The following is a 26,710-nucleotide window of genomic DNA, read 5'->3' as shown; positions in this document are numbered from 1 at the left end:
TGATTTGTCTTCTCGAATCGATGAGAAGTGAGGAAAAGTTACAGCTGGTATGTGTGAACTTGTAAACAACTCTGGGCACAGTAGAAGATGCAGCTGGGGCTGTTCATATGAATAACATTCACTATTTATCACACTTGCTATAATAGGAAATAAAGGACACAATTTGCTACTACAGGCATTGAATTAGAAGCTGCTGCAAGTTTTAAAGCACAGGAGAAGCTATTTAAAACTATTTTGGAGACAGAGTATAAACATAATTAGACATGAAAAAATAGACAACAGATTGGTACACTGTTCCTGAAGGAAATGTCTTAAATTATTTTAAAGTTTCTTGAAGCTCAGGTTGGACTCATTTTCCTTTGAGTTGGGAATTTGGAGCATACCATCAGGGCTTACTCAGGGCTTACTCCTGGCAATGCCTGAAAGTCTAATATGTGGTTCAAAAGATTGAACCAGGGCTGGTCATTTGTATTATCTTTTTTTTTTTTTTTTTGGTTTTTGGTTTTTGGGCCACACTCGGTGACGCTCAGGGGTTACTCCTGGCTATGCACTCAGAAGTCGCTCTTGGCTTGGGGGACCATATGGGACACGGGGGATCGAACCGCGGTCTGTCCAAGGCTAGTGCAGGCAAGGCATGCATCTTACCTCTAGCGCCACCGCCCAACCCCCTTTTGTACTATCTTTCCATATCTTCATTTTCATTCTTATCTCATTGCATAGTTTTGTTGGCTTGGTGGTCATAATTCTTTACTCTTTAACTAGCTTTTTAACAATTCTGGATAAATACCAAGAAAACCTTGACTCATGGCAATAAGTTTAATTTCGTCCATCAATGGATTCTTCAAGTTACAGTGCTGTAACGTGATGGAATGTCTTGAGAATGAGGATCATGTCTTATTAACTGAATGTCCTAAAGTCTTGAACAGAACCACTGTACTGAAGTAATGAACGTACTAAACTTTTTTTTTTGTTTGGTCTTTGGATTACACCTGGCAGTGCTCAGGGGTTATTCCTGGTTCCACGCTCAGAAATCGCTCCTGGCAGGCTCGGGCACCATATGGGATGTCGGGATTCAAACCAATGACCTTCTGCATGAAAGGCAAACACCTTACCTCCATGCTATCTCTCCAGCCCCAGATGTACTAAACTTAACTCCACACTCCAGTGTCTATTTACCTATGTTACTAGCAGCATTTATTTATTTATTACTATATAACTATTAAACTTTTGGTTTTGAATGGTATATAAGACCTGATGGTACTCAGGGCTTACTCCTGGCTTCATGCTCAAGGATCACTTCTGGGAGAGTTTGGAGGAATCACATGTGATGTTGGGATCAAATCCAGTCAGCTGCAAGCAAGGCAAGAGGCTTATCTACTGTTTTTCCAGCCCCCAACTAGCATTTAAACACATATAATTTTATAATTGACACTCAAACCTCTTTTTACCTCCCAGTACTGCACTACAGAGGACACTGAGAAGAGAATTACTAAAATTACTAATTAGATAACAATTTTCACTAAAAATTGTCAGCAATATCATGTCTTACTGGAATCTTTGTATTTTAGTGGTACGTGAACAGGTGCTCAAAGGTGCTCATGAAAGGACATAGATATAAATTTGAATGAGCTGGAAGAAAAAACACTGTGCTCAAAATAAATACTTTATTCTGCAGTTAACTATGTATATAACAAACTATTAGGAATGTATAAAGAACCTCATGACAATCTAGAGTGCATTTCCTAAAATGTGTGCCTTTCAGAAAGAGGGGGCAGACCCCTACTGCATGAGCCACAGCATTTTAATGCTGCCTCCTACAGAATGGCTCAACTCCTTGACTTAACCTTATCAAACTTCCAAGTCACCAAATTTCATTTATAAATCCTAGACCATATACCTGCATGATAATTCAAAATTCTATGGTAGAGTCAGCCCAGTAGTACCACAAGAAATCTAATGGAAAATTTACGTAGAAGTTTATCAAGCTCAATGAACCTAAACAGTAACACCGAAGGCTCAACTAACATGAAGCTAGTGGAGTCTATCAACTAGCAGGAAACTAGAGTCAGACTAGTGTCTGACTCGTGTCTTAGACACTGATTTTGCCTTTGTGTTGGGACTTAACAATATGAAGTAAATTTGTGTGTGCCTGCATGGAAGGAGGCTGTGGTGGTGGATGGGTTACACTGGTGATGAGATTGGTGTTTAAATATTTTATGCTGGAATTAACTGTATTAAAAACTATTTGGTGGTGCAGTGGTAGGGCATTTGCCTTGCATGCAGCTGACCTAAAATGACCGTGGTTCCACCCCCCGCATCCCATATGGTCCCCAAGCCAGGAGCAATTTCTGAGCGCATAGCACATCACCAGGTATGGCCCAACTCCCCCCCAAAGTGGTAAATCACGGTATTACAATAAAAATTTAAAAATAATTTAAAATTTTTTTAAAAAGATAGAGGTCAAAGTGCTTGCATTGCACAAAGATGACCTTGGTTTGATCACTGGTACTGCATAAGATTCCCTGAAGCATCAACAGTGAGGCTGACTGTTTTCTAGGAGAGATTCCTGAGCACAGAGTCAGAAGGAAAGCCTGAGAACCTTTGGATATGACACCACCCACCAACAGTACTAAGAATAAAAAAACCAGAAAGTAATTTTGTGTATGGCAGAAAAATGTTGGAGAAATTATAACATTTTTAAATGTCTTCAAAACCATCATCACATCTTTAGTAAGATTACCTAGCCAAGACTTCAAAATATTCAGAATCTAGTTCCCTGTGCTTCACTTGAATTTCTTTGAGAATTAAAGATGTTAATGCATGAGTTCATGCCTCCTTCTGTGAACACTAGTTCTAGAAATTGATGTTTTTGTTCTCAGGTTACCACTTTTTCCTCATTTGGTTGTTACAGACTGCTCCCTTTAAGATGAAACAAGAAAAAAATCAAGGTAGGCTTTTGGGACTAGTGGTACATGAATATGGAATGCATAATGATGTTTTTCCAGGTGCTACCTATTTTTCCAGGAGAGTCGTAAAAGTCTGGTAACATACTGGCTCTTTTTTTTCCTCATTGCACTGGAAAAGAACTATAGGACTGGGTCAAGCATTAGGCATCAATAGCAAAGCTGACTATTTTCTAATATCTATTAGTGAACAATTTAAATCTTTCATGAGGAAATTACATTATGAAACATGTTTAGATTCAAACTTAAGAGCAATAGAAATTTGAGCCCAGATTCCTCATAACATTTACAAAAACATAGGAATAAAGTATATGACAAATTAATCTGTAGAGTTACAACCTCAATTCATCAATTAAATACAAATTTCATTTACACATGAAGTTGGACAAACCCAGTTAGAATTAGTATTTTTAAATTTAGATGTCAAATGATAAATTTTGGGGAGATGAGGCAGCATTGAAATCCAAGGTCTCACACAATATAATGTGGTCACACACACCCTAGTTCCCAAACAATAAAAGTATTCCAGAAGAAATTTTGCATTTTTAAAAATGAAAAGTGAAAGTATAGTCTCATAGTCTACCGTATAGTTAGCAAAAAAGAGATAGGAGGGAATAGGAGAGTGGTAGGGAAATGGGGAACATAGGTGGAGGGAAAGATAGTATATATTCTATGACTGAAATCCAATTGTGAACAATTCTATAACCACAGAGCTTAAATAAAGCAACTATATTCAAAACAAACCTAAATATTTTCATCTAGCAGGGAAATAAACTCATCATACCTTATTTTGTCAGGAATTGTTATTTGCCAGAAGTACCAGCAACAACTATAATTAACAAAAGCTGTAAGTAAAATATTTATATCCAAATCAGAAAGAAAAGAATTAATGATAACATCTCATTTTATGGGGGTGACTCAACAGTATTAACATATTTGTTTCCATATTTAAATTTTAATTGTAAATGAAGCCTTCATCTTGGTCAAATTGTTTGGTTCCTGATTATGAAAGCATGGTCTAGGATAATCCCTACTATAATTATTATTGTGAGAGGCAGACTAAGAAGTGTTCAAGAATAGATACAATTCCATTGTGTAGTGGAATTCCAGCCAGCTATAAGAAAAGATGATCTCCTACAGCTTACTGCATCTTGGATGGAGCAGGAGGGTATCATGCTGAGTGAAGTGAGCCAGGGATGAACAAATACCAAATGATCTCCTTCCTATGTGCAGCCAAAAGAAACATCATAAGGGGAGAAGAAATGATCTATGATATAGACTCTGAGAAATGGCTGGTAGTACTGAGTTTACAGTCATAAGATGAGGGGATCTAGAGACAGTGGTGGTGGGATGCTGGTTCTCTGGTGGTAGGTGTGGAGTAGCAACACTCTATGTCTAAAAATGAGCAGCACTATAAAGTGGCATCTAATTAAAAATTAATAACTGAATAAGAACAAGTTGCAGAACAAGAATGGCTCCTTTGAATCTTGGCTCTTTGAGCCTTAATTATGTGACTTTCTTTGTTTCCATTTCTTCCTTGTTGAATGGGGCTATTATGAGGGTTGAATGAGTTAATGAATTTGACTTAGCCTGGCTCACTGTAATTCTTTGTACAGGTTTGCTTTGTTATCTTCTGTCTCACACCCAGGTGAAAATTCAAGTTAACTGAATAGATTACTTTACTATAAGGACTCTGTAAGACAAACTTAGAGGTTTGTAAACACGTGATTGAAAATAAGTTAAAAATGGTAATATGCAAGTTAATAAAAATTGTTCTAGATCAGGGGTCCTCAAACTTTTTAAACAGGGGGCAGTTCGCTGTCCCTCAGACCATTGGAGGGTCTGACTATAGTAAAAACAAAACTTATGAACGAATTCTTATGCACACTGCATATATCTTATTTTGCAATGAAGAAACAAAACAGATACAAATACAATATGTGGCCCACAGGCCATAGTTTGAGGACCATATGTGAAATTCAAAGATATCATAGGAATATTTAAAGATTTAAATATTGGGGTCGGGAAGGTGGCGCTAGAGGTAAGGTGTCTGCCTTGCAAGCACTAGCGTAGGACGGACCATGTTTCGATCCCCCGGCATTCCATATGGTCTCCCCAAGCCAGGGGCAATTTCTGAGCACATAGCCAGGAGTAACCCCAGAGCGTCAAACGGGTGTGGCCCAAAAACCAAAAAAAAAAAAAGATTTAAATATTTAAAGATGTAATTATCTAATTGAAGTGTTACACACAGGTAAATATTTCTAATACCCAGAAATATGCAGAGAGGCAAATGCATCACACCACAGGCAAACAGACATAACAATATTAGTGGCAGAGATTTGGAAGAGGCCCAAACTCAAATCTGTAGCTTCCCTACACATTACTAGAAAAATTTTCTCATAAATACTGCTTAAATTAAAGTAATTATAATTTGCCTACAATGGGGCTTAATTTTTTTTTTAAAAATCTAAATCCATCATGACATTGATGTTAGTAATACTAATCATAACTATTGTTAAAGTTTTATAACATTAAATGCTTTTGGGCTGCCCGAAATTGTTCCTAGCAATTTTCATACATTATGAGGAGTACATGGAAGTATTATCTGACAGTCATTTTTGCCCTATGAGAATTACATTGTTATAATCCTCCTTTGGCAGTTAAGAAAAACTACAGCCCAGATTTATCAAGGAAAAAAAAAACTAATCTAGGGACCACGTAATTAGAGAGACAGCTGGTACTCAAAGCCAGGAAAGCTTCTGAGTTTGAAGTACTTCACATCATATCACCTCGAGGGTGTTGTTTCTAATTTTATTTTGACCAAACCCACAATGCTTTGGGGCAAGCAGTGCTTTAGCAAAACATGTTTGTGAGGAGGCTGCACCTACTATTTCTTGAGGCATACCCTTTTCAATAAGAGTTGGAAAATTCATGAGCTACACCAGCCAAGCCTGACAAGGGAACTTCTTTTTCCGAATGCTGTGTTCACAACTTTTAGGGGTAGGGTTTTCAGAACAGTCTCTGAACTTTGCCAAAGGTCAGGCAGACAAGATCTAAATAAAGATGTCTGTACACCTTTGTGCAAACAACAGAAAGCAATGTGCTTAACAAAGCACCTTTTTTGGACACAAATAACTTCCTCAGCTCTGGAAAAGTAGAAGATATCATTCTATTACTTTCTCTTGTACTCTTGTGCCTGCTAACATACATACTAACATGAGAAGAAAATGCAACTTTAAAGGCAGTTTCCTGGGTGTGGAAACAAATGGCATTCAGATGAATCTACAGCTAAACAAAATCAGCTTATATCGGCTTATATCCTAGGCCTACTGTATGAAGTGTTACCCAAGATTTTTTAGTTGATCTCTAAGTCCCATCCTAAATCAGCAGGATAGAATCCATCACTATGCCACTGTTCCAAAATATGGGTTGCTTAATGAAACCTAAAATACTGCTGCTGAAAATGCTACTGGACTGGATTGTGTCAGAGCCATGAGTTGGGAATTGGAATCAAAAAGGGTCTTAAGAGGAAGAATTCCACTTGCAGCACTGAGGGTCCAGAGCTCCATGGAGTTTTATTTAAATGAGCAAACAGACCCATTCCACTCCTGAGCCCAAGGTATGGAAGTACAAGGTTCCTAAGAAGGAAACATGAGAGGTCAAATGTCTAATCCGATAATATGGCCTCACTCATAAAGCTTTCAGTTTCTTCACTCAAAAATAGCAGGCATCAGAGGTAGACTAGGAAGTCTTACAATTTTTCCTTTTATAATAATCTCACATAAAAAGCTACTTTGATTTTTGCAAGTAATACAAATTAGGCATCTAGAGAGATATGTAATTTATATAGATCCCACATATCTACACCTGGAATAAAGGATATGAGAAAGATGAGAGAAATAATGCAAAGTAAACCACCAAATTATAATCCTTGTTTATTCACAGAGGAATATACATGCATTACATTACTACTTCCTTATTTTATTAGGGTAGTGCATGCTAATGATTTTCTATTTTAACTTTTGCAAATGGAGCTATTCCAATGAATGTCTTCCCCTAGCTTATATAAAAGAACAAAACATCTTTCATTATAGATATTTCATTATATAATGGCAAACAATGAACACATAAAGAAAGAAAAAGCTTCAGAAATACTTTAACTATATATGTTTGGATTTTTGTGTTTAGACAAACGTTTTTTTTTTTTTTGGTGTGGTTTTTTTGGGTCACATCCGGTAGTGCTCAGAGGTTATTCCTGGCTCCAGGCTCAGAAATTGCTCCTGGCAGGCACGGGGGACCATATGGGACACCGGGATTCGAACCAATGACCTCCTGCATGAAAGGCAAACGCCTTACCTCCATGCTATTTCTCCGGCCCATACACAAACGTTTTTGAATCAAAGTTGTGAACTAACACAATCGTTTTAGAAAGCAAAAACAAGCACATTTCCTTTTTATAAGTAGGATTTGTGCTGTATGTTGCCATGAATCATTGTTTATTCACTTCAGTGTTATACAGTCATATATTTAAAATAAAAGGAACTTGTTCTTGGAGAAATATTTTGTGTGCACTGCCATTTTGACCATGTTGGAATGCCTGAATATTTGGCAGAAAAATTTATTTTAGAGTATTTTAAGTATTTTTTCCCTAGAAATAACAAGATGGTTTTGGAAATACAATTCCTAACGTGAAACTATAGTTTTCTCAATGACGTTCAGGATACCTCTAAAAGACCATGATATTATTTTAAATCTAAGATTAACAAAGACAAGTCATGGGATAAAGCATATCTTAAGTCTTATAGTTCACATTAAAAAAAGTTAGTCTCACCAAAAAGGTTCTTTTGCCTTTTTGTAGCTTGGGTCGTTTAGGTAATTTAATTTATGTTGTTTGGGTACTATTCACTATCATAAACACAGAGGCCTAAATGCACAATCCACTATTTTGTTGTTTTTTTTTAAAATGGACGGGAGATTGTATGTTGCTGATTTCTGAGTAACTGTACTCAGATGTGAATTCTGGAATTTTTTTCCCTAGTTGAAGTCTAGGTTGTTCCTGATTACCGTAGGTCATTCTGAACAAGCAAGTTCAGAAAAATCTCTTGATAATAACAGTTTGATTAGATAAATTGGAAAGAGGGAAAAAAGGGCTGATTCTATTTTAGAAGAAAAAAAAATCAAGATTCCAGTCAACAGCTCCTAGAGGGCATTAGACCAGCCCCAATGGGCCAGGCTTGAAACTTGTCTGTGAGCAATAGGCACTGCATGCTAATTTTTTTCAATTATAAATAAAAATCACCCAAGTGTTGAATAATTTATGGCTTCCTGCAAAGCTGTATTTGAAAACATCAAGCTGGCAGCCGGTGCCATTCCTGCCCACGCATGGACAGCTGCCATGCACACATATCATTCCTTTTTTGGGAGATGATCCCCACATGCTGTATTATCTGGCTTTCCACATTAGCAAGGAACATGAAACACAATCAATATCACAAGGCCATGACACAAATAAAGACAAAGTTGAGATACCCATAGCTTGCTGCTAGAAAAACCTGAAGGGAATAAGGAACTTTCCCTAATTATGGAAGCCTAGCCAGGTTAGAAATAAACATAAATCTAAAAGCTTTGGACTTGGCTAGAGACCCTTTCAGAAATAATAACATAACTTTCCAATTAGGTGTTGTTGATAATGTAACTTAGTAAAACCATTAAAAGGGAGGGGATCTGATGTTTTACAGGTCAATTGGATTAAATGTTGGAAGTAAAGGATAACTTTGAGAATCTATTAATTCCCTTTCATTTCATACACTGGGTCTTTATAGATTAAGCTTTGAAATTTTTAGCATGTTTCTATTAAGCAAAAGCAAAAATAATGATTTGGTATAAAACAGTTATTCATTATCACATATGCCATAGTCCACAGCATAATCCAAATCATTTTGGTTCTGGTAATTGTGGCCCAGCGACTGAATGAAAATTTATGCATGGTCAGACCAAAGTCAATGGAAAAAGTTAAAAAACAAAGTTACATGATAACCAAGATCTCAACTCTGAGTAATGTTCAATTCTAGCAATAAGTACTACATACTGGCAATTTTTTCCTCACCCATTAAGTTTTATTCCCTTCAGATTTTGCTAATGTGGATTTTAGTGTTTTCATTTCATTCTTTAAGACAAGTCCTAGACGCACCTCCTGTGTTTTCTGTTTGCCAGGTGCCTTCACCAGGTTGAGGCTGCTGTAAGGAGAAAACTTTGCTCTCTGCGGGCCTCAAAGTAGACTCTAGTCTGTGAAATTTGTGAATTCTGTCTCTGACAAGAATAGCATTGCCCCTTTCCTCCTGCTCTGCATTCTCTCTGGCATCAGATGGACCAAGATCCTTCTTTTGTACTACATTTGCAATCTCAGCTACCAGGTCTGACTCTGATTCTGCCTTTTCTGTAGGATTATATTTATGTAAATGAACAACATCTTCCCTTTCTCCTAGAAGCTTGGAAAGTAGTGAATAGAAATCACCTGTAGGGGAGGAAGGAGAGAACAGAGAAGGGGTGAGAAAGGTGCAAAATCTAAACAACATTGTGCTTGAAGAATCTCATCTCCTGTTCATTTCCTTAGAATAAATGAAAAAGGAAGTTGTTCTCCATCTTTCAAGCATGAGGAGTGAGGAAGAGATGATTTTCCAGAATAATGGTATCGTAATATATTTCACATTACCTTTTATATACCACAGATATGTTTTTGTTATTTTAGGGCCACCAACACTAGATAATCTCTATCAGCATATTAGCAGGTACAAAATAATCTTATTGATTTGCACTGCACATCTCAATAAACCATTTTCAGAGTACAGCTGGAATCATTGAGAAGTCAGAGTTCAACTGATTTCTAAAATAAGATGTTATCAACTGCCATAGCAGATAATAGCTATCTTCTATGGCAAATACATTGAAGTTATCTTTCAATACCTAATGAAAGCATAATACACAAGAAATAAAATACATATATTTTGAGGAGTAGGTATGAACAGAAATCTAACACACTGTACTTAGCAAATGGAAGATCAAGAGTTTATTATTATTGTCATCATTCTTACATTAGTAGTGATGCTATAAAAGCAACTCATGGTTTATTTTAAACAGGTGAGTAAATTCCAGAAAAATATTTTGTTAGAAAAGAGAACTGATTTCAGTTTTAGACCAAAAAAGAATTTCAACAAAATTTCTCTGCAATGACTTGTCACATAAATGTATGTTATATCTTCTTTCATATCAATAAGCTTTGTTATAATTTTATTCTATACGAACACATTACTTATAAAATTATGACACACAAAGTAGAACTGTGGACAGTTAACAAAGCATGTTAAACATCATTATCTATATGTATGGCTTTAAATCTACTTACATAAACTGTGAATAGAAAACATATATGTTCTTATAAAAACAAAACTTTACTTACCTGAAGCAAATATAAAGGTTATCCATGGGTCTTACTTTTCCTCATCTTTTTCTAAGTACTGCTAATGAAATTATGACTATGTATTCCAATTATTGTTTTAATTACATTCACTATCATCAGATAATATTTAAAAACCCTTTAATAACAATTATAAAATGAAGTGATGAGTACTTTAGCTATGATATATTCCCACTATAAGAATATTATATTAAGAAATTAGTAGAGGAATATGAAGTCTTTGAAAAATTTTCTAAGAGGTTCTGTCATGTTTACAAACTATCTTGGTTTAGTGATTCAAAGTGAGTTTTAATTCTTGCCTATCCCAGGTGAAAACTTCCTTTCCCGGTTTATCCCAGGTGAAAACTTTAACTAGAAAGTAATTACTCAGTAGTAAAGCCAATCTCATGAAAATGAACAAAGCAAATTGCAACTCAATCAAATAATTTTGGTCACAGTTGGCAGTCTTGCCTCACCAAAGCTGCAAAATTCTTCTGCTCTATGCACGTAATATAAAGAGTTTACCATACTTTTGTCAATGAAACAGTTTAATAGGAGGTAAAATACAAGATTACTTCATAGATGGTCAAAAAACAGGTATGAAATCTAAACCTGTGCCATAAGTCTAAGACTGATGGAAGAAAAAGGGCCCAACACTATAGTTTTTCAGTAAACATCTAAAATTAATGATCAAATACCAAATGCACACTACTGGTTCCTTTGAAATGATCACTTAGGATTAACTAAGTCAGGGGTCTCAAAATCAATTTACCTGGGGGCCGCAGGAGGCAAAGTCGAGATGAGGCAGGGCCGCATAAGGGATTTCACACAAAAAAGTCCTCAAACATCTTTATTAACAGTTTTAATTATTTTTTCTGAACATGAACTGAACATTGAGTGAAGATCATGAACAGTTCTTCTGAACATGGCATCTTTTTGCCTATTCCTTGCTGCCAGAGACTTGACAGCGCTTCTTCTCAAAAATCTGAACCACATTTGGCTTTAGAGAGGAAGCAGTTGACACACTCAGTATGGCTTGAAGATGATCATCATTAAGTCTAGACCTGTACTTTGACTTCTTGAAGTTCAATGTGGAGAATAACTTTTCACACAAATATGTGCTCCCAAAAGGCACATGGTGCGCTTGAACATTTGGGAAAGCTCAGGGAAGCTGGGGGGCAATTCTCTCAAAAATTGCCCATGCATGTCTGCTTTTCCACTAATCTCCCTGAACTTGGCTTTGAGATCAGAGTTGCATTGCAGGTCAATGAGCTCCATTTGAAGCGCAGGAGGGGCATCTTGCACATCAAAGGAAAAGGGGTCCACAAAAATTTGGAAAGTGGCTCTTGTGCTTTTTGAAGTCTGCAAATCAGTGATCAAATTCCTTCTCTAGCTTAAAAATAGCATCAACATATTTCTCACCACTGAATGGTATGCCTGCATCCACAAGTTCCTTGCATGCTGGGAAATGGCAAAGGTTTGTCTGAGAGAGCTAGGATTTTCATGACACAAGTTTTGTGGAGAATGCTCTCACATCATAGGCAGCACTGATAAGCTGTCTGGGCCTTGTAACATCTTGTTTAGTACATTCAGCTAATGTGTGATGTCAACAAGAAAAGCTAAGTCCATGAGCCATTTGTGATCACTCAACTCAGAAAGAGCATTCCCATCCTTCTCCATGAAGGCTTTCACTTCTTGAAATGCGCTCTGCCACAGTGTTGGCAGAAAGGCTGATTTTGCTAAACTGACCTTTCTTTTCTGGACAGATAATACTTGCAGCCTGTAACATGCATTTTTTTTAACAAACTCTCCTTCTGTGAATGGTTTCCTTGCCTTAGCAATCATCTCAGTAACCATGTAACTAGCTTCGACTGATGCAACATTCTCTTTGATTGCTTTTTTGAAGAAATCTTGTTGCCCCATTAGACATGTCTTAAGACTGGCAACCCACTTAGCTCTCTCATTTCCTTGATATTTTGCACATTCCTCAACATGTTTAGTTGAATAATGGCGTTTCAAGTTGTATTCCTTGTGCACTGCAGCTTTCTGTGAGCAAATAAGACATGTGGGATGCCCCTGTACTCAACAAAGAAATACTGTGTCTCCCACTTTTCCTGAAATTGTCTGTGCTCATCATCAGTGTTTATCTTCACTGCAGGCTTTGATGAAGTCATGATGAAGGTATGACAAAATCTAATTCTGTATAAACTTCTCTCACTTCTGTCCCTTAGGCCTCTGATAATGCAAGGGACAGTGGGCAGGAGCAGCAAAATGATGTCTGCGCTAGGTGCAAAGTATTCGTGATTATTTGCTTACCAATATTCACAATAAAAATCGCATTAAGTAAGTAAGTAAGTAAGTAAGAAAAAAATCGCAAAAAATCGCATTAAACATTTGTATACCCCGAACGGAACTGCTCAGGGTATGCGAATGTTTAATGCGATTTTTTTCTTACTAATGCGATTTTTATTGCGATTATTCGGTAAGTGAATAATCGTGAATACTGTGATATTTGAAGGCTGGCCGTGGGCCACCAAATATTGTATGGAGGGCCACAAAGGCCCGTGGGCCTCGAGTTTGAGACCCCTGACCTAAGTGATTAATCACTGGATTACAAGTGGCTGGAGTGACAGTACAGAGGGTAGGGCATTTGCCTCACATGCAGCCAACCCAGATTTGATGCCTGGCATTTCTTCTGGTCCCCAGTGCACCACCAAGTTTAATTCCTGAGTGCAGAGCTAGAAGTAGCCCCTGAGCATTGTGGAGTGTGACCCCCCCAAAAGCAAAATCCAATCAATAAAAATCTCAATATTGAATTATCAAAGCAAAACTATATCTATGTTGTCAGCTTAGAGGTGGCAGACAGGTTGTCCTGGTCCTGTGTGAACAGAGTTATAGAAGCATCACTTTCATTTGGAGAGTTTGCAGGAGATACCACTCGATCTAAGCTATACATGCTTAGGCTGGTTTGTTTTGTTTTTCCTTTTCTGGAATGCTGGATCTCTGGCATGTTTCAATGCCGATAATCCTCCCCCCAAAGACCCCCAAATAATATTAGGATTCCATTTGGGGGAATATATTTAAGATGAGTGTAATGGAGAAGAAAATAAACCAAATTTGTAGGTGGCCTTGGCCCTAGTATTATCTCCTATGTTTTCCAGTTCTCAATTTTATATCACAATCATATTGGATTTTCACTTTGGTGAGTATTAATTCTAAGGCTACATTGCTTTATTCTTCAGTGGACATTCTTTCAACTAGCTACTTACTCTTTAGATTTTACTTTTTAGACAGCTCAGCTATAGGGCCTCTGCTCTGTGGATTCTAAGTCCTTGGTTCTCCCTGGATACGTTACTGTCCAGTTATTTTATCTGTATTTCATAATAGTACTTGAATCCAGTTCTGAGTATTCCCAATTATCAGGCATCCATAAGCAAGTGGCTTGATTTTTATAAAGATAATAAGTAGCATAGAACAAAACAATAACAGGTACTTTGTCTGTGTGCTTAAAACAAGAGGCAACTGACAGCCTGGCATATCTAGGTGATCTGGCATATTTGGGGATGCTCAGAGGCGGGTATATTAATACTATCTCCCTCCCCAAGTCGGTAAAATGACTTGGCACACCAAAAGGCAACCCAGGATTAAAATCCAACCAGTAACTGCTTGAAAATCTTTCCACTAAGTAAACATATGCTGACTCAACATCTTTAATACTAGGGACTAGAGCATGAACTAGTCTCCTCTTTTGTTTATCTAAGTATTTGCTATATAACTTGTGTTTCTTGGTTTTCTGCTCTCTCCAGGTTGTGGTCCTAAAGGTATCTCCCCAACACTCATTTAGCATTTTCCCTCTGTAGTAACTCACCAGGCTGCAGTTTCTCAGTCAATAATGACAACCAAGAAACAAGAATTGCTTTGTGGCTTTGAAGAAAATTGCCAGGGATCAATCCGGGTCAGTCGCAAGCAAGGCAATTGCCTTGCCCACTCTACTATTGCTCGGGCCTCTCAATATCTCTTTTATATAAACTTGTTCTTTCTCTTTCCATATTGTCTGGACCTGTTATCTTTGTTTCCAGTTAGTCTTCTGTCCAATGTACAAAAACATTGGTGTTTTCTGAGGTCTAGCTTTGGCAACTCTCCTCTGCCTGACTATGGCAATTTCCCACAAAGTGATCTCAGCAGGCTGCTATCTTCAGACACATGCCTCCCAAATTTGGAAGTCTCTAAGTCAGAAACTGCCATAAAGCTGTGTTCTGAAAATTTCCACTTGAACATTAGTTTCAAAAGCATTCTGAATCCAATGTATCTAAAACTGACCTTTTTATACCCTGCTTCTCCTCAAACACACATACACTTATCTCCTTCATAATTTTTAGGCCCTGAGAAATGAGAAAAAGCTCTTGGTATTTAAGTCACCTGGCTTGGTGGGTCTGATATTTGTTTTTGTTGTTTTTGAACTTTATAGATTGATTGATTGGTTTCTGGGCCACACCCAGCAACGCTCAGGGGTCCTCTTGGCTCTGTACTCAGAAATCGACCCAGGCATGCTGGGGGACAATATGAGATGCCAGGAATCAAACTGGGTCCCTCCTGGGTCGGCCACGTGCACGTAAAATGCCCTACCGCTGTGCTATCTCTTCAACCCCTGATACTTGTAAAATACAACTGTTCTAGCAGCTAATGTCAGGAAAAAGATCACTGTGAAAAATAACAGTGATAAACAGTAACAGTAGTAAAATAGTAAAATAACAGTAGTAAAGTTCTACTAAGTAAACTCCAAGTTGTGTAGTTGCCATACTTTATGCACAAGCTATTCTATTTGGCATGTTAACTTACTCTTCTCTGCCACCAAAATGGAAATTGCATTTGTTGACTGTCAGGATAAACTAAAATTATTGGAAACAATCACTAAAAATGATTCCAAAAGATATTTTTAGGGGTTGCATACTTTTGAGGGGTGCTCAGGGCTTACTTCTGGTTATGTGTCCAACTATCACTCCTGGCTGTACTCAGGAAACCACATGGAATGTCTGAGGTCAAACTGGATCTGACTGAACCTTGTAATATTTCTGTATGCCTCCCTTATGCTCCTCCAAATATTTTTGGTGGTCACATCCAGTGATGCTCAGGGGCTATTCCTCATGGTTTTGGGGGGGACCATATGTGATGACAGGTATCAAATCTGGGTCAGTGGCATGTAAAGTAAGCTCTGGTCTCCCATATATAAGTACATATATGTTTTAATTCAAGTAAAACACTTTATACCTGTTAGGTAAAAAGTAAGTTAATTCTTAAATTTAGTAAATTAACTCAAGATAATAAAAAACTTCATAGTGGCAAATGCTTATTATTTTTTATTTTTAAGATTGATGAAGAATCTCTTTGTAATTTCAGCATGGCCAGAGTGATAATAAATACAGTGTGTATAGCCAACCTGGGTTTGATCCTGGCACCCCATATAATTAATCCCCTTTGCACTGCCAGAGGATCCCTAAGTGCAGAGCTAGGAATACGTCCCCAAATAAAAAAAACAACAACATAAATTTCCACTTCTCACAGATACCTCAAGGAGTTTATTACTAAAGCAAACAGTTCTCGCTACTGCTTACTATTTTGCGATTTCTCTAGAATGTTCATAAGCTCTATAACCAAAGACTAAATAACACCGAGAAACCAAACTAATGAGATTATACCATTGCAACACCACCCTTTAACAAGATGTATGTGAGAAATGGAGAAATAAAAGCTTTTCTTTATAGATTTTAATATTTATGTTTCTGACTTGGTCATAGATGAATTTCATGCTGGTTAAAATCAATGCGGATAATTGACTGTTTACTTATTACTCATCCACAAACATTTATCCTAGTAGCCTTAAAGGATTAAAACCACTTGATCTGAATGCCAGTTCAAGGACCACAAATAAAGTTAACTTCTTTTACAGCATTCACCTGAGAATAAAAAAAAATAGAGAAATGTAGCATTCTTATTTCTTTTAAGAAATTGAGAAGTAGGAGATTATGGCATGTGAAGCTTCTGTACACACAGACCTATACCAGAAAGCTCAGCCACACGAGAAATGATCAATCAGATCTGACTATTCTATTATTAGGAAACCAATTCAAAACAGGATCCCACTCAGCTTCCCAGAACCTTGGGGGTATTTAGAATTGTGTGTTGATAGATGAGTTCAATAAATAAAGACCTGTGAGCTGCTCATAAATCATAACAAACCAATACATTTTTTGTGAGTGGGAATACAAACAAGGGCTAAATCTTCTTTAATACAGAAAATTGGCATTGGAAGTACTTAAAATTAGCTAAGAAAATACTTCTAAAATCATCCTCTGTACTTCATTAAAGGATGGAAGGAGTGCCCTGTATTGAACAAAGAAATAAAAAATGCTGCCTTAGTAAAGCCAGTCCAACCTTTGTTTTTCTTGCCTCATAAATGTCTTACCAATGGTTACTTTCCAACTTTTCACTATTATTATATTTCAACTTACAGCTTTCTTCCCTTGATTTTGCTCTTTTGAAACATGCCAACGGTAATTTATTTTTGTTAGCATAAAACCACTGTGAAATTATTCTGTTTCACAGAAGGTGTTTGAAGACCTTTAACTATTTGAGGTCATAGAATGTTTTCCCTCTATAAATTGTATTTTTGTCATATTCCCTGCCTTGGGAATATAGTAGCTCATGCTGACCTTTGAGTAGAAAGATTGATTATGTACAGACACAAGGACTACAATGAGTTGAGTTTGGAGCAAACTGAATAAAACATGTTAAAGGCCCTTTTTGCAGCAAAAGAAATGCTGTTCAGGGCACAAAGCACAAAACAAGGACATGATGGTATGGTAGATTTTGACTTGCAGTTCTGCCTTGAGTTCTTTTTTGAAGATATCAAATATTCCTGTACAACTGACATAAATTTTAGTATTACATTTATATTCTGAATTTTAAGGGAGAGAAATGATCAAATTCAGAACTCCTAAATGTATTATATTTATGCTTTTTGCAGCTGGTAAGCATCTTTTTCTTTTTGGTCTTAATATAGATAGAAAGCTCAGTGAGAAAGTATCAGCAAATTGAGCCTATATAAGAGCCCATAATTTATAAGAAATGAAAAACTTACAAAATATGATTTACTTTCCTAAAAGTGCCAAACATGTAAGAATGAGGAAATGTATATGTGTGTGTCTATTCTTGAAAACTTCAATGCTGACATCTTCATTCTCTATAATCCCCTAGGATGCAATTTCTCCACCGAGTCACTGTCTTGTGGGATTATATTGTTTAGCTTATTGTAGTTTATTACATATGTAAGTAAATTTTCACTCACAATGTTTCTAAAGGAAGGTGACATTTCAAGCATTTTTGAATATCCATTAGTGTAGTATGCATACATGATCAACTCATTCACAGATAAGCTCGCCTACAGGCAAATAGCTATTTTTTAAGCAGACAGGGCAGGAATACATTCATTTTATGCAATTATTTAAAACTGTCTTGCAATAGTGTTTTTACAATTGAAGAAAATATCAAGGTATAATATTGTTAAAATAAGGATACACGTTTTGCATACATTATGATATAAAATGGTTAAAATTATGTGCCTACATAATGTGTATTATTTATTACAGATTAACATATCTCTGGAAATTATTTATTATTTTTATTTTCTTGTTCATTATTAATGTAATTTTAACATCATTTATATTGAGTATTATTTTTTTTAAATCAGTAAAATTAGCATCATTTAAAAAATATATATCTTATGGCGTGGAAGATTGTTCCAAGGGCTGGAGCATATGCTTTGGATTAGGGACCCTGAGTTTAATCCTCAGCACCACATGGTTTGCTGAACATAGTTGATAGTGGTTCTTGAGCACTGCTGGGTGTGACCTGACACAAATATCTCTGCAGACTTACTTAAAGGCTCATTGAATTGCTTCCATTGTTATATGAGCCAAGACAATCTGATTGATGAAGTGTCATCAAGTGAAACTCATTTGATATCTTTGTAATGACATTTTGGGACAGACTCTGAAATATTTTATGCCAAATTTTATTCTACAGAGAGCAGACAAAAAAAAAAAGGATATAGGTCTGTGTGTTTATGAATAAGCACAGACTCACAGATTCACATGATTCAGACTGGTCCAAGTGTAGTTAATTTTCAATCAAGATTGATATTCTGGGGGTCGGAGAGGTGGCGCTAGAGGTAAGGTGTCTGCTTTGCAAGCGCTAGCCTAGGATGGACCATGGTTAGATTCCTCGGTGTCTCATAGGTCCCCCAAGCCAGGGGCAATATCTGAGCACAAAGCCAGGAGTAACCCCTCAACATCAAATGAGTATGGCCTCAAAAAAACAAAACAAACAAACAAAGTTTGATATTCTGGCAGAAATGAATGACTAGGAATGCCAAGGCAAATCACATACTCCTATTTCTCTTAAAAGCAGAGTATTAAGGTAAACCCGTTTAAAATACATTATTTGCTTGCTTTGAAAATAAGATAAAATATTATTTATAAGGGCTTCCTGATATAATTTACTTGAATAATTAGATCCCTGCTAAGCAACAGCACAGCAGGTAGGGCATTTGCACGTTACCAACTCAGGTTCAATCCCTGGCATACCATAGGGTCCCTCGAGCCTGTAGGAGTTATTTCTGAGAACAGAGGCAGGAGTAATGCCTGAATGCTGCCTGGCATGGCCCGGAAAAAAGAATCCCACCTATAAGTTTCTTGGTCAAGTCAGCTCCCCAGGGAGTGAATGCAAATAGACCCTCAGTAATGAGTAGATTTATCCTGCATATTTGCAAGAAGATATATTCATCTCATTAGTGAATCAAATAGACTATACACAAATATGCATTTGCTATATTTCCCCTTAAATTCGAGACTGCTGGTTTCAAAGACCCGTAGAATAATATGTAAATCACATTGACGACTGAAATGGCTTATGATATAGTCTTTGTCTCATATAATTGAGGAAGAAACATTATGATTGACATACTAGTTTCAATGTATGAGCACTACAGTCTATTTTGCAATATAAAAGCTGGATATAATACAAAGCATTTTTCTCAAAAACATCATTTTATGATATTTTATATATAATTATAAATATAATTTTAATTATAAAGGTAAATAAACTATCAGAAAAAAATCTTATCTATTAAGGACTTTTTAGAACTAATAAGAATTTCAGTATTTAAAAATATTCAATACTGTATGTGTGTGTACATATACATGTTTTTATATACATAATCAAAGGTCAAGAGAAAATTTGTGACAAAATATGAAGATGTTTTAAAGATTTTTGGTTCATTGGCATATATGGTATCCCTAAAAATATTGGAAAGGAACAGATTAAATCTAACATTTAAGATATCGTATATATCTTGGGCATATATGGTATCCCTAAAAATATTGGAAAAGAACAGATTAAATCTAACATTTAAGATTCCTCAACTAATACAAAAAAATTCCAAGTTTTCTAATTTTTCAGGAGTTTCAATATCTTCTTTGAGACATTGAACTCACTGAAAAAAAAAAAAAGATACTGAACTCACTCAGCTAACTTCAAGATGAAAACATACTCTATAGTTTACCCTGTCCTATTGAATGCCACTAAAAGTGTGTCTAAAATTGTTGATTGCACCCCATGCCATATCACATTATGTTGGGATTTGGAAATGCATCTTAGGACAACTTAAATTATTTTAGAAGCATACATGTAAAAACAGTATGCAATGTCAAAGTAAAATTTTAATTCTAATATTTTTATTATTTAATAATTATTTACTAAATACAAATTATTTACTAAAATTTAGTAATTTAGTAAAATATGATAAATACTAACTAGTACTATATATATTTAGGCTGTCCCTGCTGACTTCCTTAAAATGAATAGATAGAATTAACAAATTTAGCTATTGAAATCATATTCGATTATTAAGTATGATGCTTATATGTAATATAATTGCCCTATTTGAATTCCACACAATGATAACATTAACTTTGAGCTAAATTTAGAGAGCTTTTCAAGATCACTCTAAAAGCATTCAATGTTAAAATTAGACGTTATGGAATATGGTCTTAACAAATGAAAAACTTTTATAATACAGTTTACTCTATACTACATTATTACACACCATTCCTTTACAAAGCCTGTTCCATTAGTTTAGTAAATAATATTAGTTCAAGATTAATATCTTTGATTTAGACCCAGCAGACTAATTCTGAAGAATTCCCAGAGTTGTTTACAATGCCCAAAACCCCAAAACGTTGATGGATTGCTAACAGGAAAATCCTATGTATTTCCGATAGACCTCATGCTGTCAAAAGTATATTAAATAGAAGATAAAAAATATATCAAGACTAGAATAAGGTGACCTGATAAGTTTACATATTCACAACTCCTAATACAATTACTATCTTTTAAACAAGTGGCAAGAAAGCAAGATTGAGGAGAATAATTTTTAGTCTCATCATATGCAGTACATGACTAACAGACATTAAGTGTTTCTACTTTAAATAAACAAAAAAGAAAAAGAATGCTCCCATAAGTCATCTGATTCAATGACAATGTAATACAAAACTACAAATATACATATATATATATTTTATTTGAATACCTTGATTACATACATGATTGTGTTTGGGTTTCAGTCATGTAAAGAACACCACCCATCATCAGTGCAACATTCCCATCACCAATGTCCCAAATCTCCCTCCTCCCCACCCGACCCCCGCCTGTACTCTAAACAGGTTCTCAATTTCCCTCATACATTCTCAATATTAGGACAGTTCAAAATGTAGTTATTTCTCTAACTAAACTCATCACTCTTTGTGGTGAGCTTCCTGAGGTGAGCTGGAACTTCCAGCTCTTTTCTCTTTTGTGTCTGAAAATTATTATTGCAAGAATGTCTTTCATTTTTCTTAAAACCCATAGATGAGTGAGACCATTCTGCGTTTTTCTCTCTCTCTCTGATTTATTTCACTCAGCATAATAGATTCCGTGAACATTCACGTATAGGAAAATTTCATGACTTCATCTCTCCTGACAGCTGAATAATATTCCATTGTGTATATGTACCACAGACAAAACTACAAATATATTAAGACAATAATTCCTCCTACTTTACTGAAGGTAGAGAAGCATGATTTAAGAGAGATTAGATATAGATTTTTTTTTGCCTTTTTTCCTTGAACCTTAAATATAGTTAATAAACACACCATGCAGAATGCACAAAGAGTTAAAGAGCAAAGGTCACTAGATTTCAAAAGCAACGAGTGATCATTGCTGATAATTATATTTGAAATTGTTTTTATTATACATAAAAGTTACTATTTTAAATAAACAGCAAATTCTAGTGGGACTAAATTACATTAATTATACTTTCAAAGCTGAAGTGCAACGATGACAATTTTCTTATGAATTATTCATTATTTATAAAGTGAGAAATGCACAATAAGGCTGGAGACTAAAAATAAAAAGTGTTAAAATCTCAGTGATTAACAAAATTAGTTATCAGTTTGGATGATACATGATTTTATAGGCCTAGTAATAGAAGTTGGCATACATACCCTGATCTAATACTTCTTCTTCTCGTATTGGCTGCTGGAGTAAAGAAGACTTATCTTTTTTTTCTGTTTCTGGAAAAGATAAAAAATTTAGAATATAAATTTACAGTCTATATTACATACTTTAAATAGGTTGCTGAAAATGAGCCAACAACCTAACCTATAAATATTATTCAGAATTTTTAATCATAAAAACAGCAGTATTAATATTTTTTCCCTTCTTGAAAATTCCAAATGTTCAAGAACAGATGACTGGATAAAGAAACCATGTTACATATATACAACAGAATAACATTCATCTATAGAAAAATAATGAAGTCTGCTGCTATGTGGATGGACCTGGAAAGTATCATGCTGAGTGAAGTTAGTCACAAGAGGGATAGACACAGAATGATTTCTCTCTCATGCAGAACAAAAACACCAAGAGTAACAAATGACCAAAGGTAACAGAAACTGAGAACTGATCTTCAGCAGAAGCTTATGAGGTGGAGGAGTCTTTAGGGAATAAGGATGGAGGTAGAAAGGCATTTGGACAATGATGCAGGGAGGCAGGCAGATACTCTGGTGGAAGGTGTATGCATGAACCCTGCCATTATCAGGATTAAAAACCACAGTACCAAAATAAAATAAAATAAAATAAAACCCTTTCTTTTCTCCTGCTGCAACCCCATAAAAATTTCTATTTTAAAGGAGCCAGGTGGGAGAGCTATGACAGGAGGTAAGGCACATGATGAATGCATCTGTTTTGGCAGTGATCTTGGTTCAGTCCCAAGCACAGCATATGGACTCCCAAGCACTGCCAGCGACTACTTCTGAGCAAAGAGCCAGGAACTGCCCGACCACCTCTGCATGCGCACCAACCACTGCCGCCAAATCTTCTTAAATCCAGGGGGCTGGGATCAAAGGAGACATAGGAACAGTGGTGGAGGGTCACAAGTACTTTGGTGGTGGAGGATATAATAACTTTGTATATCAACACAGAAACTTTAGCGCTAATGTAACATATAATCCAAACTATATATGACTTGCTATATATAGTTATGTATATATTAGGTGACAATTATATATGTGTGTTAGATGACAATAATATGTCAATTAATAAATTAATGAATTGATACTTATGATTATGAAAATTTTAATACTTTTATGTAGTTTTGATCCAACTTGTCAACAATAATTATAATGATAACTCAATATGGAATAAAAATTTAACTCTTAAAATAAGAGGAAATAAAACATTTATAATTTTGAATGTTAAAAAAATATGGTAAAATTGTTCCAATGCTCAAAAAATACTTCATCATACCTACCAATTACTAATTTTCTCACTTAACTAGCTGATGTAAATAAATACAGAATTTTATGATACTAATAACATTCTTGTTTAATAAATTTATCACTATTTTATGAATATTTTAATGTATTTTATTTTCTAAGGCATGTCCTATAACACATTAGGTGCTAAACAAACAAACCTGATTGTTATGCTAATTTCTTTTATAAAAATTTTGTAGTTACTTTGGCATTTTATTTGTTTATTTGGGGGCCTATCTCCGTCTGTGTTCGGGGCTTATTACTGTGCTCAGGAACCAATCCTGGAAATATGTGGAGGGCTATATGGGTTACAAGGGGTCAAATCTGGGTACAGAATGCAAGGCAAGCTCCCCAGAATTTTTATTCTCTCTCCAGCCCCAGAATTGTAATTGAACTCATAAAACTCAGTACAGACTCAGTAAACAATAGTCAACAAAACATGGTGTGGAATTTTCCATTTTACACTTAAAAAAAATGACTGTTGATAATACCATTTTGCAGATGAACAGTAAGTCAAAGAACACTTCTGAGAATATAATCAAAAAGGCCAAGACCAGTAATGCTTTATATATCAAAAATTGTTATTTTCTTGAAGAACCTCATTGGACAAATAATTATCCAATTAACTTATACCAACGAACTGTAGCACTTTTAGAACATAATATTTAAATTCATCAAAGGTCACTAGGTCACTACTGATACAGTGAATGTCTGTGGAAGAATACAATGGAAAAAATTAGAAATTAGGAATAAAATGACATATGGAACTGATTCTACAACTACCAGTTGCAATTTCCCCCCTTTATTTTTGTTGATGACAGTACCAAGAAGGAGAGATAGTTATTAAAAAGGGTCAAACAAATGACTTCAAGAAGCAAATCTCTTGAGCACTGGTATGCCTCTCCCCTTACCCCCAAAACAAAACAAAGTAGAGAAAAAAGGGAATCAGACTATATGTATACATATAATTGCTTAGCAGGATAGATTTAAATATTATTCATATATGACTCCAGTCAAATTAACATTGACCAAAATCTTATATTATGTAAATAAAAAACAAATTTTACCTTTGTGATGTCCATGCATCATAACCATATCAGACCTGATAGGAATTGGGATATTGGCCTCAGGTGGTATAGTTCTGAACATATCTGGGGCTGTGTTCTGCGTACAGGTCATGAAAGAAACGGCATGCTTGGCTTCCATATAATACATAATGTATAAGTTGCACATTTCATCACTCGATGTGCCACTGTTGGCAAAATAAAAATTAAAACCAGATACAACAAATAATTCACATAAAACTCTTTCTCTTTATAAATGTAAGAAAAATGTAAACAATAAACCTGTCCACAATTCAAAGGTGGAAATGTGTATATTTTACAGTTTTCATTAGAACTATCACTGTTTTCAACATGAAAAGAACATTGTCAAAGGTGCATTTCTATTCATCATGGAGCTTGCATATTCAGCAGCAACCACTGCAAATGAAATGGTATTTAAGTGGCAGCAAGAAACTATTTTTCTTCTCCCAAATCCTTTAATTCTTTTGGCCTTTATCCATTTGCTGAAACCCATCTATGTGGCACAGTACTTTCGCACAGAAAATGAACCTTAATTAATCAATAACAAGATGTACAGGCACTTCAATAAAATAACATATATTATTTACAAGTCTTAAAACTTAGTTTTCTTTCCAGATAATTCTGAAAGCATGGGTCTTTGAGTTACTGTATTTAGTTTTAAAGTCTAAAGTCTTAGAAGAGTGAGGTGCTGATATCAAGACATCCAACCAATTGTATCTTTCCAATATGACTTGGTTCCACAGCAGGTTTATGAGAATGCCTCAAGAAGGATACCAAATGAAATCTGTGTTTTTCAAAAGTTGGCTCTCAATAGGCAAGCATTGTCTAACCAAATGACTTATTGTTAAAAACAAGACTTTAAAACTAGATTATTTTCTCACTAAAGTTCCAAATAATGTAAACAGTTCTTGAGAGTTTATAATACATGTTTTCAAAATTCTCAATGTATAAGGGACAGTATTATGTAAATTTTGAACTGCTATTTAGGTAGAATATATTCACCAAATTTTGGATACCAAACTAGTTTAGTCAAGGGAACATGTATTTTTTGGCATTTGCCGTGCTAATAAAAACAAGCTCTGAAATGGATTATTTGCTGTACAGAAATACTTTAGTGTTGACTTTTCTAGGCATGTCATACAGTACTCCCTCATTCTCCATAGCAACAATAATGACATCAGCAGCAACAGAAGGGAAAAATAAACATCTTTTTCAAACAGGGATGAGGTTCTTTCAAGTTTTGTAAATGGAGAGTTCCTGGGATGTAGAGCACAGAAGAGCTCCTGCCATGGGATGTGGTGTTTGTGCTTCATAATCATTTGGTTTCTCACACTCTGACTGATACTATTCAATGTAATTTCCTTTTCCAATTATACAGAAGCAAACAGTGAAGTGCAATTCCAAACAGATATCTTCATGTTTCAAAAAAATGCCATTCCTAAGAATCACATTTTAACAGCTTTGGAGCTGGTCTAAATTATATATTATAAGGGGAATGGAAGACGCCATAGTAATATGCCAGGACTTCTCAACATTTAATTATTCCTGTTTAAATGGAGACAAAATGGCATCACAAAGAAAGTTCAATGTGCTGGAGCACATACTTTGCATGCTAGTGCCAGCTTTGATTCCTGATACCCCAAGGTTGTAAGTCACTGCTGTCAGTGTCCTCTAGTACTGAATTAGGGGTAGCCTAAGGTTTTCAGATATGGTCCGAAACCCCAAACTAGCAAAAAAATAGAAACAAAAGAAAAATGTACAACATAAGAGAGATTAGAAAAGTTTAGAAAACCTTGAATCAGGTTTGTATTGAGCTTGAAAACAAAACAATTATGAAGCAAAATGATTTCTTACTTTTATGATAAGTGGAACTTACTACAAAGTCAGAGAGATGTTCCCATATTTTCCCTAATGTTTGAGAGCATTAGACCAATGTTTATCTCTAAAAGTACAAGTGACTTTATCAAACAGCATAATTCACCATTACTGTTCATTTGGTGTGCTACTGCACAGAAACAAACAAGCAGATGGAATCATTTAAGAGCTATTGCTATTGCAGAGAGCTGAAGAAAAAGAGACCTATATTTTACTCCTTTCCATCTTAGAAAACCTGTAAATCAGGTCACTTTGAGCTTTCTTCTGGAAAACTCCATATATCTTAAATGTCAGGGCTTGGATCACCTTTTTATCAGGATCACAATTTGCTTATTTATGGAAGAGAAGGAGATGGAGGAGGAGGAGGAAATGAAGAATGAGGATGAGGAAGATGAAGAGAAGTAGAAGGAAGAGTAAGAGAAGGAT

General features: G+C 35.5%; 1 protein-coding gene across 6 annotated transcripts in view; it reads right to left on the bottom strand.

The window, feature by feature from the left end:
• The window catches only part of PAM (peptidylglycine alpha-amidating monooxygenase), a 190,889-nt gene that overhangs the window by 45,418 nt on the left and 118,761 nt on the right, over positions 1 to 26,710 (bottom strand). For 3 of the 6 annotated variants that reach the window (XM_049769116.1, XM_049769118.1, XM_049769119.1), the window contains exons 12-14: positions 24,392 to 24,576; positions 22,014 to 22,082; positions 9,154 to 9,477 (exon numbers count right to left, since the gene is read on the bottom strand). In XM_049769116.1, coding sequence (XP_049625073.1) covers positions 9,154 to 9,477; positions 22,014 to 22,082; positions 24,392 to 24,576 — 578 coding nt within the window. The remainder of the gene's footprint in view (positions 1 to 9,153; positions 9,478 to 22,013; positions 22,083 to 24,391; positions 24,577 to 26,710) is intronic. The other 3 variants (XM_049769120.1, XM_049769121.1, XM_049769122.1) reach the window with 1 other exon arrangement.

This window comes from Suncus etruscus, chromosome 2, assembly GCF_024139225.1.
Source record: "Suncus etruscus isolate mSunEtr1 chromosome 2, mSunEtr1.pri.cur, whole genome shotgun sequence".
Classification (NCBI taxonomy): Eukaryota; Metazoa; Chordata; class Mammalia; order Eulipotyphla; family Soricidae; genus Suncus; species Suncus etruscus.
The sequence above is the reverse complement of the archived record's forward strand: the minus strand, read 5'-3'. Positions and strand labels throughout refer to the sequence as shown.